The sequence below is a fragment of the Cnephaeus nilssonii genome (genome assembly GCF_951640355.1).
Source record: "Cnephaeus nilssonii genome assembly, chromosome: 5".
In the NCBI taxonomy this organism is placed as follows: Eukaryota; Metazoa; Chordata; class Mammalia; order Chiroptera; family Vespertilionidae; genus Cnephaeus; species Cnephaeus nilssonii.
The window spans coordinates 27,374,775-27,386,645 of record NC_137076.1 but is presented as its reverse complement, the minus strand read 5'-3'; the positions used below and the strand labels follow the sequence as shown (position 1 = coordinate 27,386,645).

At 49.7% G+C, this 11,871-nt stretch overlaps 1 protein-coding gene across 5 annotated transcripts in view; it reads left to right on the top strand.

Annotated features, from left to right (window-relative positions):
• Positions 1-422: 422 nt before the first annotated feature.
• The window catches only part of VAV1 (vav guanine nucleotide exchange factor 1), a 61,918-nt gene continuing 50,469 nt past the window's right edge, over positions 423-11,871 (top strand). For 2 of the 5 annotated variants that reach the window (XM_079770145.1, XM_079770144.1), the window contains exon 1: positions 2,722-2,949. In XM_079770145.1, coding sequence (XP_079626271.1) covers positions 2,746-2,949 — 204 coding nt within the window. In that variant the 5' untranslated portion in view covers positions 2,722-2,745. The other 3 variants (XM_079770147.1, XM_079770148.1, XM_079770146.1) reach the window with 3 other exon arrangements.

The following is an 11,871-nucleotide window of genomic DNA, read 5'->3' as shown; positions in this document are numbered from 1 at the left end:
CTTCGCCCCGCCCCCTCGCTCCCGCCCCGCCCCCTCAGAACCTTGCTTTGCACTGGCCACGCCCTCTTTGAATAGCACGGTGCCTCCTGCACAGACCGCACCCGCCTGGGGAACTCCGCTCTTCCCGAAGCGGGCCCGTCCCGGAGCATCGCCCCGCCTCCGCTGATGGCCACGCCCACTCACCGCCCGGCCGCCCTCAGCCCCTCTTCTGAGAATGGGGCTCCTCCGTTACCCTCCGGCTGGCCCTAAGCACCCCTGGCCCCTCGGGGCGCGGGGAGGGGGGGTGTCTCTCTGGCTCCTCCGGGTTCCGGGAAGGGGCGGGGCGGCCCCTACGAGTTTTCTCCCTCGGCGTGGGGTGGCGGCAGCTGTGACGCGGAAGGGTGCACTTCCTCGAGACCGCCCCCTCGGGTTTCCGGGCGTGGAACCCCAGCTGAGTGTTGGGTTTCGTGGGGAGATGCGGGAAAACACGACAGCCTGCCCCAGTGACAGCACGACGGAGCTCGACTCTGAAGAGACATGGTGGGGGGGGGGGGTGGACATTCAGGAGGGGGGGAGGAGGTGGGGGATCTTCCGTCGTGATGCCTGGAGACAAACATGAGAAAGGTGGGGGGATCGGGAATAAGAGAGAGAAGCTCCAGCCACGTTTATGGAGGAATAGGAAGGGAGGGAGGGAGGGAGGGAGGGAGGGAGGGAGGGAGGGAGGGAGGGAGGGAGGGAGGGAGGGAGGAGGGAGGGAGGAACGAAGAAGCGGTGGTCGCAGCTAACAGTCTCTGAGCCCTGGCTGTATGCCAGGACGGCACTGCTTGCTTGACGGGCCTCAACGCGTTAGTTGTCACCTAGGTCCCAGGCCACTGAACGAGGTGGGTGCTGCTTTCATCACCCCCATTTTCCAGATGCGGAAACGGAGCCGGTTTGTGAGTGGTCGATTCGAACGCGGAGCCCCGGGCAGGCCACCCTGTCTTCCTCGCTTTGGTCTTGGCACCCCCACCATCTCTGATGCCTTCCATCATTCCAAACGCTCACCCATCTTACAGACGAGGAAGAGGACGCATAGAGAGCGGAGGATGTTTGGGGGTGAAACATTCTGGTGCTTGTAAGATCGCCAAGCTAGACATTTCCAGGCTGCGCTGCCCGCCCCGCCCTCAGGTGGAAGAGGGGCTCAGGAGGGGCTGAGGGGAGTATCTTTTCCTTAACACCCCCCCCCCCCACACACACCCCCGCCTAATTTTGATACAGAGGGTATGTCCAGGGAAGGAGCATAGCGCCCCCTAATGGTTACAAGAATTTTAAAAATGCAAGGGGGGGTCTAGGGAAATTGAGTCGGGGAGGGGAGGCGACTCACAACCTAGTGGGGCGGGAGACCGCATAGACAAGACGATTTCAGGTGGTAAGGGCTACGAAGACAGCGAATGTTTGCTAAACGTGTCAACGAAGCACACTAGTGAAGCCTGTAAGGAGAGAGATGATAGTGATCGTGGGGATACATGGACGGATTTGGGATAAATGTCAACAGAGCTTTCAACCACTTATTTGTTTGCTTAGTCTCATTCAACAAATATTTATGGAGCATGTATATGTGCCAGCTGCTGGGGTGGGGAGGGGGGTCCGGCAGCACACAAAAGACAATGTTCTAAATAGATAATAGAGAAATAAGTATAGCTCAGCCGGCATGGCTCAGTGGTTGAGCGGTCACGGTTGGATTCCCAGTCGGGCACATGCTCGGTTTCAGGCTCGATCCCCAGTGTGGGGCGTGCAGGAGGCAGCCGATCATCATTGATGTTTCTATCGCGCTCTCTCCCTCTTTATTCCTCTCTGAAATGAATAAAAATATATTTAGAAATAAAATAAATAACTATAATAAAATATCAGGTTTGATGATGATCAGGGCTTAAAGTAGGGACAGGGTATGATCGGGTGGGATGAAAGGCTGTGATTCATAATAGGGTGGTTTGGGAAGACTTCATGAAAAGGTGACATTGAGCAAAAATCTTTAGGTGGTGAGGGAACTAGCTATGAAGTTGCCTAAAGCAGGGGGAGGAGCATGTGCAAAGGTCCTGGGGCTGGACAAGGCCTGGCTGTTGGAGGAACAGCCTGTGTGGCAAGTGAGAGAAGGGTGTGGAGGGGTTGAGGGCAGGGAGAGTTTAGGGAGGGCAGGTCATATAGGGCCTTGTGGGTTGCATGGAGGACTTTTACCCCAAAGAGGAAGGTAGGTGACAAGAGGAGGGACACCCGACTTGACTCAGGTGAGCCCAGGCGCCCCCTGGCCGTTGTGGGGAGGAGAGACTGTGGAGGAAGAGGGCGAGAGAGAGCGCAGGGACCTGGGCGGAGGAGACTAGACTGGTCCAGGAGAGTGATGATGGGGCTGGACCAGGGTGGAGGCAGAGAGGGGAGGGGTGAGCAGAGGGCGGATTTTGAGTACTTTGAGGGGTTACCGCTCAGGGGTTGGGTATGGAGAAAGGCAGCCGGCCTCCGTCTGTTGGCCTGACCACCTCCCAGGTGCCCAGGTGGTGTGCTGGTGGGGGAAAGAGAGGTCCCCGGGAGGAAGGGGCCGGGCGAGGCGGGGCTGGCCTGCAGGTGCTACCCCCGTCGCCACCCCCTCCGGCTCCTCCTCCTCCACCCCCTCTCCCCGCGACAGTTACAGGCAAAGAAGAGGAAGTGGTAGCTAGTAGCACAGGCGGGCGGGCGGCGGGCGGCGGAGGCTGCGAGGGTGCGCGGCCCGGGCGGGCGGGCGGGGAAGCAGGCGCCATGGAGCTGTGGCGACAGTGTACCCACTGGCTGATCCAGTGCCGGGTGCTGCCGCCCAGCCACCGCGTGACCTGGGACGGGGCCCAGGTGTGCGAGCTGGCGCAGGCCCTTCGGGATGGGGTCCTTCTCTGCCAGCTGCTGAACAACCTGCTGCCCCACGCCATCAACTTACGCGAGGTCAACCTGCGTCCCCAGATGTCCCAGGTGAGCCCACCGCGGGCTGCGGGGCCCAGGGTTGGAAGCGGGGGGGGGCATTCCGGGCTGGGTTAGTGCACTGTGCCTCTGGGCCGGCACTGCAGGGGGTATATGTCAGCTCCGCGGCTGGCCTAGGGGAGGGGGATGTGTGTGAAGAGGGGGGTGGTGTGGATGCCAACACTGAAATTCTGGGGTGACCCGCCAAAGGTTAGCAGGAATGCCTATGTAGGCACAGAATGAGCCCAGCTTTAGGCTGAGAACTGGCAAGCTGGGGGTTAGCCGCTCCTGAGCCCCAGGCCGACTTCACTGGGGTTCAAGGCCCCAGGTGCCATGCTCTGGGAGTCTTGAGGGGGTGCCTAGAAATCCCCGTTGGCCAACAGGGTGCCTAAGGTTTTCTTAGACACCCCCCCCTCCCACCCCCAGATTCTGGCTACGGGAGAGGGGCCTCCTTCCCCACATGTGTCTCCTCCTCCGGGCCCCTGGGCCCCTTCCTTCCCCTCACATCTCCTTCCCCTTGGCTTCCTGCCTGGGCCTGGGGCAGATGGGGGCCTGTGACCCAGGGTTCTGCTCTTCCTCGCTCCCTCCACCCCCTGGGGGACATTGAGGCAGGACCAGGTCCCGAGCCCCCGAGAGTGGGTTCTGGGGTTTGGGAGCCTAGGAATAGCTCCTCTTTCTCAGTAGCAATTTCGGTGAAGGCTAAGGGTCCCGAAGGAGGCAGATTTGACTGTGACCGCCCCCGGCTCAGGAAACACATTCAGGTCCCTATTTGAATGCGGTTGGGTGGGGGAGGGAACAGGACTGGATGCTCTCTGTGTAGCACCTCCTCTGGTTCTCTATGGCCGCCTGGGTGCTGGGTGGAAGTGGTGGATGCTGCTGGGTGGGGGCCGGGGGTGCCCCACCCGCCATGGAGGTCCGCGGGGACCCATAGGCCGGCCTTTAGTCTCTACGCCCAGATGAAAGCTTTGTCCAGAGGAGCTGTAGGCTGGGGGGCAGGTGCGGGGGGTGGGGGGCAGTTGGGGCCTCCCGTAGCCTCCTCTCTGGTTTGACCTGCCATGTGCAGGTGGGGGGAGGGGAAGTGACTGCTCTGGGAGTGGGCCATGGGGATCCTTAGGGGCATTTCCTGGGGACAGAGCCATGGGTGGAGAGGTGGGTGGTCCCCCTTTCCTAGCCCAGGCAGGATTTCTTGATGGAATGAGGGTGCTCTAGAGAGCCCCTCCCCCATGGCCAGCCCTTCTTGACACCTGCCATCCCCAAATTGCCTACATTTGCTTGTCTCCTTCCAGCACATGAGGAAGTAGCTCTACGACCTGTAGATCAGCTGGGAGGCAAGGTCCCCAGTGAGGCTTAATAGCAGCTAATGGTGAAGTGGATAGACATAAGGATGAACTTCCACCCTTGCATGCGGCATGCCTAGAGCTTGCTCTCTGATGAAAAGCAAGGGGATGTGGCATTAATGTTTAGGAGAGCAGCTGCAGCGACTCCAGGGGCCATCCTATTTCTATGTTCTGGGCAATGCCATGAACCCAGGCCCAGGCCGGACCCTCAAGGTGCTCCCAGACTCGGGGCGATGGACCCAGACATCTGCAGGCCCTTGTTGTCAGGACTGTGGTGGAGGGACACATCTCTGGGCTGGGGGTCCTGTAGCAAAGGCAAGACATTGCCTGAGGGAGTCTGGCTTTCTCCAAGAGGAGACATTTGTACTGGGTTTTGAAGAGCGAATAGGAGCTTTCTCATTGCTCTGGCTTCCTGCACCCAGCTGTGCCAGGCCCCAGTCTGTGCAGGTGTATTCCCTGATCCTTCCCGTGTGGGAGCTCTGCACCCTCCTGCCCCTGCTCATTGTGTCCCCCTTCAGAGCTCAGCCCCCTGCCCCGCTCGCGGTGGGGATGAGTGTGGGAAGCTAAACCATTAAGCCAGAGGGAGGTGCCAAAAGAACAACCTCCCTGGGCTTGCATGGCCCTGTCTGTTAACAGATGGAAGCCAGGACCATGGATGTAGAAGGGCAGAGGGAGAAAAGGGAAGGGTGTGTGTGTGCGGGGAGGGGCTACGGCACAAATAAAGGTGTGGAGGCTGGAATTGGGGTGCTTCCCAGGTTCTCTCATTTTCTTTTCCTAGTTCTTCTGCTTTTTCTCAGTTGTTTCCAGGGGAGAGGGTGGGAAGGCCAAATTTAAACATTTAGTCATTTGGCAGCAATTACAATGTATGCCAGCCTTCTTCTTGGGGCCAAGACAGAACAGGACACACACAAACCCCTCTTGTTGTGGAGCCTGCATTCTAGTGGGAGAGACTGACAGTGAGCAAATAAGGAAGGAAACATAAATTGTCAGGAGGCAGTATGTACTCTGGAAAAAACAAAGCAGGAAAGGGGACTCAGGGGGATCAGGCCACACTTTTGAATAGGGGGTCTGGGACGCCTCACTGATAAGGTGACATTTGAGCAGAGACCTGGGGAAAGTGAGGGGATGAATGAGCCATATGGATCTGGGGAAACAGTGCTTCTGCTAGGGGATGCTGCCAGTGCAAAAGGCCCTGGGGTCAGAAAGGGTGAATGCCCACATAGGCTGTGCTGCACTGCAGGGCAGTGAGTGGCCTGGCTGGTGGAAATGGTTCATGGGTGAGGTCTGATTGGAGGGAATCTTCAAGCGGGGAGGTCCCTCAGATCTGAGGCCCAGAGAGAATGGATGCTACTAACATAAGCGGCCACAATGACCAGACAACCCAACTCTGCCACTGAAGCTCAACCCAACTCTTTCTCTGAGACTCCACATTCTGGGTTGCAGAGATGAAACTGGAAGGCTAAGGGCGTGAAGAGGAAGAGATGAATGTGACAGTCATTGTGGGAAAGATCCACCAGGACATGGGAGCTGATTAGACTTGGGGTGGGGACAGGCTCTGGGGCCAAGATGATGTCAAGGTCCCCAGCTCAGTGAATGCTGGTGCCACTGGCAGAGGCAGAAAAGGGAGAGGGCAGGAGGGTTAGAACAGGAGGGTGGGCTGGGGGCGGTGGCTTGGAGGAGCCAGACGTGGGTTCAAGGGCTGGTGCCACCACTTCCTGGCTTCACCTCCCTGAGCCTTGATTTCCCCTCGGTGAACTGTAAATTAAAATGTCACCGATTTAGGGGTGGATTCTCATGGTATTTCAGTACTACTTACCATAGCAGTGTCTGATACCTGATAAACCCTCACTAAAAAGCCTTTTTAGAAAGGATGTGAGGTAGTGGGAGGGAGGGCAGCATAACACACAGGTAGGAATTGGGTTAGGGGAGTAGTTCTCAACCGTAGCCATTTTGACCCCCTTTTATTTATTTTTTATTTTTAGTTTTTATATATTTTTATTGATTTCAGAGAGGAAGGGAGAGGGAGAGATAGAAACATCAATGATAAGAGAATCATTGATCAGCTGCCTCCTGCATGCCCCCTACTGGGAATCGAGCCCGCAGCCAGGACATGAATCGAACCTGAGACCCTTCAGTCCGCAGGCTCACACTCTATCCACTGAGCCAAACCGGCTAGGGTTTGCCCCCCATTTAGGAGATGCTGCTGGCATCTAGTGGATAGAGGCCAGGGATGCTGCTCAACAGCCCACAGATGCCACACACAACAGAGAATTATCCTGCCCCCAATGTCAGCAGTGCTGAGTTAAGAAGAATCCTGTGCCAGGGGACAGAGAGCCCAATAGAATCTTTAGATTATTTAACAATCTGGTTAAGTAATGCATCCGTATCATTCAAGTATTAAAATGCATAAAAAGACATACAGGGAAAAATTTAACTCCTAGTCCTGTCCCTCAGATACCCACACATACCCAGTTCCTACCTTCCCCCATAAGTGACTACATTTTTTTAAGGTTTATTCACTTAAAAAAAACTTTATTGTTGAAAGTATCACAGATGTCCTCTTTTCCCCCATTGATCCCTTCTAATCTGCACCTGCGCCCCACCCCTGGCCTTCACCACACAATTGTCTGTGTCCATGGGTTATGCATATATGCATACAAGTTCTTTGGTTAACTTCTTCCAACCCACTCACCCCCACCTTCCATCTGAGGTTCAACAGTCTGTTCCATGCTTCTATGTCTCTGGATCTATTTTGTTCATCAGTTTATTTTGTTCTTTAGATTCCACATATGAGTGAGATCATGTGATACTTGTCTTTCTCTGAGATTTATTTCCCTTAGCATAATACTCTCCAGGTCCCTCCATGCTGTCTCAAAGCATAAGAGACCCTTCTTTTTCACTGCTGCATAGTATTCCATGTATAAATGTACCACAGCTTTTTTATCCACTCCTCTACTGATGGGCATTTGGGCTGTTTCCAGATCTTAGCTATTGTAAATTGCACTACTATGAACATCGGGGTGCATATCATATATTCTTTCTGATTGATGTTCTGGGTTTCTAAGGATGTATTCCTAGAAGAGGGATCACTGGGCCAAATGGCAGTTCCATATTTAATTTTTTGAGGAAACTCCATACTGTTTTCCATCATGGCTGCACCAGTCTGCATTCCCACCAGCAGTGTATAGGGTTCCCTTTACTGTGTTCCTGGATTGGTAGAATTAACATCATTAAAATGTCCATACTACCCAAAGCAATCTATAGATTCAATGCAATCCCTATTATAATACTAACGGCATATTTCACAGATCTAGAACAAACACTCTAAAAATTTATATGGAACCAGAAAAAGACCCAGAAATGCCGCAGCAATCTTGAGAAAGAACAAAGTTGGGGAATCACAGTACCAGATTTCAAGCTATACTACAAAGCCACCAATCAAAACAGCCTGGTGCTGGCACAAGAACAGGCATCTAGATCAGTGGGACAGAATAGACACCTCAGAAATCGACCCAAGCCATTACGCTCAATTAATATTTGACAAAGGAGGCAAGAGCATACGATGGAGTCGAGACAGTCTCTTCAATAAATGGTGCTGGGAAAATTGGACAGATACATGCAAAAAACTGAAACTAGACCACTAACTTAACCCATACACAAAAATAAATTCTAAGTGGATAAAAGACTTAAATGTAAGTCGGGACACCATAAAAATCCTAGAAGAAACCATAGGTAGCAAAATCCGTAGCAACATGTTTACGGATGCATCTCCTAGGGCAAAGGAAACTAAGGAGAAAATAAACAAATGGGACTACATCAAAATAAAAAGCTTCTGCACAGCAAAAGAGACCATCAACAAAACAAAAAGGGAGCCCACTGTATGGAAGAACATATTTGCAATGATACATCAGATAAAGGGTTAATATCCAAAATATGTAAGGGACTCATACAATTTAACAAAAGGAAGACAAACAATCCAATTAAAAGATGGGCAAAGGACCTAAATACTCACTTCTCCAAAGGGGACATACAGATGGCCAAGGGACATATGAAAACATGCTCAAAGTCACTGATCAGAGAGATGCAAATGAAAAGGACAGTGAGGTAGCACCTCACACCTGTCAGAATGGCTACCATCAACAAATCAACAAATGACAAGTGCTGGCGAGGATGTAGAGAAAAGGGAACCCTAGTACACTTTTTAAAAGTTGAGTGTATGTCCTTCCAGAATTTCTTTATGCAAATATAAGCAAAAAAGAATTCATGTTCTTACTTATTACACTCCTCTCTTCACATCAGGGGTCCTCAAACTTTTTAAACAGGGGGCCAGTTCACTATCCCTCAGACCGTGGGAGGGCCGGACTATAGTTTAAAAAAAACTATGAACAAATTCCTATGCACACTGCACATATCTTATTTTGAAGTAAAAAAACAAAACGGCAAAAACACCCGCATGTGGCCCGCGGGCCGTAGTTTGAGGACGCCTGCTTCACATGAACGATAGCATATACTATCCACTGCATTATACCTTGCTTTCCTCAGTTTAATAATCATCTTGGGAATTTTACCAAATCAATACATAGAGATTGTCCTCATTCCTTTCCGAAAATGGCTATATGATGTTCCTGATAATTCATTTATTTAACAAACCTCTTATATTGTGCCACGTGTCAGATTTTAGCCTAAACCAGGGGACAGCAAACTACAATCAGAGGGCTGAATGTGTTCACAGTATGTTTCTATAAATAAAGTTTTATTGGCCCGCAGCCACGCACATTCATTTATGTACTGTCTATGGATGATTTCCAGTTACAACTATAGAGTTGAGTAGTTGCAACAAAGACTGTCTGGCCTGAGGAGCTGAAGGTATTTACTCTCCAGATCTTTGCAGAAAAAGCTCACTGATACCTGGTATAAATGCTTTCTGTACATTACTAGTAACTCGTTTAATTCCCACAACAACTGGGAGGTAGAAAGTATTAATATCCTCCTTTTTCATTTGGAGAAACTGAGGCACATAGATGTTAAGTAACTTGCTCCAGGGCACCCAATTTGAAAGTGGCAGAGTCGGGTACTTGAACCCAGGCAGCCTGGCCCCAAGATCCTTATATTCAACGATTACTCTAAACTACCTCTATTTCATCCATGGACACTTGGCCTTTGTTCTAACAAGCTTACTGCAATCAGTAATCTCGTCCATGATTCATTTTCCGCTCCTGTACTCTGTGACCTTGGGTATGTTATTTAACCGCTCTGTGCTTCAGTTTCGTCATCTGTAAAACGGGAGATAAACATTCCCATCTTAAAGCATCATTGTGAGGGATAAACAAGTCGCCGTAAAGAACCTAGAAAAATATCTGGCTACATGTAAATGTTCCTGTGGCAGCCTTACACACGGGAAAGTATATCCATGGGATAAATTATCAGAAGGGTCTGTTGGCTCAAAGTGAATAAGTGTGTGTTTTGGATATGGGGAAATTGTTCTCTATGTGGGATTGTTCCCGTATGGATTGTTCCAGTTACTCTGGAAAGATCTGGTAAGGGAAGATCTCTCTGATAAGAAAGATCTTACCAGATCTTTCTTATCAGAGAGATCTTCTCTGATTTCAATGCATAAGCGTGCTTGGTTCTCTATGGCCTTGCTAACAGACTGTTCCGTTGTCACACTTTTGGGGTTGCTACTTGGGGGATAAATGGAGCTCATTATGGCTCAATTTATATCTTTTTTTTTTTTTTTTTGAGTGAGGTTGATCCTCTTTTCTTATGTTTAAGAGCTGTTTTTATTTACTCTCAGTGAATTATTTGATCATATCACGTGCCCATTATTTTTTATCTTCCAGTACTGTTGACCATTTTTTCTTATTGATTTTCCATGGCTCTTTATATATAGCAGAACCCTTTTTCTCGAACTTAATTTGTTCCAGAAGACTATTCGAAAACTGAATCATTTTTTCCCATTAGAAAAAATGTAAATTGAATTAATCTGTTCCAGACCCCCAAATGATTCCCTGTTTTAACCTCTTATATACAGTACATGTCTATTGTACTGTTTAACCTATAAACAAACACTTTAAAAACAAAAAGGACATGAAATGTAAATGAAAATTGAACAAAAAGGAAAGGAAATGTGCAGTAAAAAAAAGAAAAATTTACAATAATTATAAGCAGCAACAAAAGCAAAGAAACACGAAAATATTCACAGCACAATATCCTGAGATTTTAACAGGTGAACTGACTCATATTTGCGCATTCTCTCCTTTGTTTATCGCCTGAGAGATGTGTTACTCATCATGCAGGTATGAGCATGAAAGGGTTGTCAGACCCAGCCGGAGTGGCTCAGTGTTTGAGTGTCAACCTGTAAACCAGGAGGTCATGGTTCAGTTCCCAGTCAGGGCAAATGCCCAGGCTGCGGGCTCAATCTGGTGTTCGGGAGGCAGCCAATCAATGATTCTCTCTCATCATTAATGTTTCTATCTTTCTCTCTCCCTCGCCCTTCCTTTCTGAAATCAATAAAATATATATATATATATATATATATATATATATATATATATATATATATATAAACATAATATGCTAATTAGACTGGACAGCTGAGCGACCTTCCGGATGAAGCCGGGGGTGCGAGGGCCAAGCCCCTTGCACGAATTTCGTGCATCAGGCCTCTAGTATACACACACACACACACACACACACACACACACACTGAGTGGCCAGATTATTATGATCTCTGAATGCATAATAATCTGGCCACTCAGTGTGTGTGTGTGTGTGTGTGTGTGTGTGTGTGTGTGTGTGTGTGTATATATATATATATATATATTTTAGAGGCCCGGTGCATGAATTCGTGCATGGGTGGGGGTCCAGCCAGCCTGGCCAAGGGGAGGGGACATGGGCGGTTGGCTGGCCTGCCTGCTGGTCGAACTCCTGGTCCAGGGGACAATTTGCATATTAGCCTTTTATTATATAGGATATACACTGAGTGGCCAGATTATTATGCGTTCAGAGATCATAATAATCTGGCCACTCAGTGTGTGTGTGTGTGTGTGTGTGTGTGTGTGTGTGTGTGTGTGTATTTTTAAAGGGTTGTTACATTGAGAAGCAAATTGTTTGAAATGGAATTGTTTGAAATGGAAGACATTTGAGAAGCCAGGTTCCACTGTATTAGGCTGGTTTGAATTTCAAGTCAGGTACTTACTAGCTTTGTGATCTTGGAGACAAAAATTACTTAACCTGTCTGAGCTCTGTCTTATCTATAAAACGGGGATGTGGATAGGACCTTTATCTGAGGGTTGTGTGAGGACTAAATGTGGTAAGGTACGTAAAATTCCTATCATGGCGATTGACATACAGCAAGTGCTAAATTAACGGGAGTCACTCTTTTGGTTAATTTGATTTCAGTGGGTCTGAGTTGGCTGTAGGATGTGGTATAGTCAGGGTATGTGAGGGTAGTTCCTGTGACAAATTGCATCGCTTCAATGACAATAAGAATTTACTTGTTGCTCACATAACAATCCAGTTTGGATCAAGTGGGGGGTTGAGGAGATGGTCCTTCTTTACAGTTTTTCTATGACCCCAGCTGCTTCCGTCTCATGAC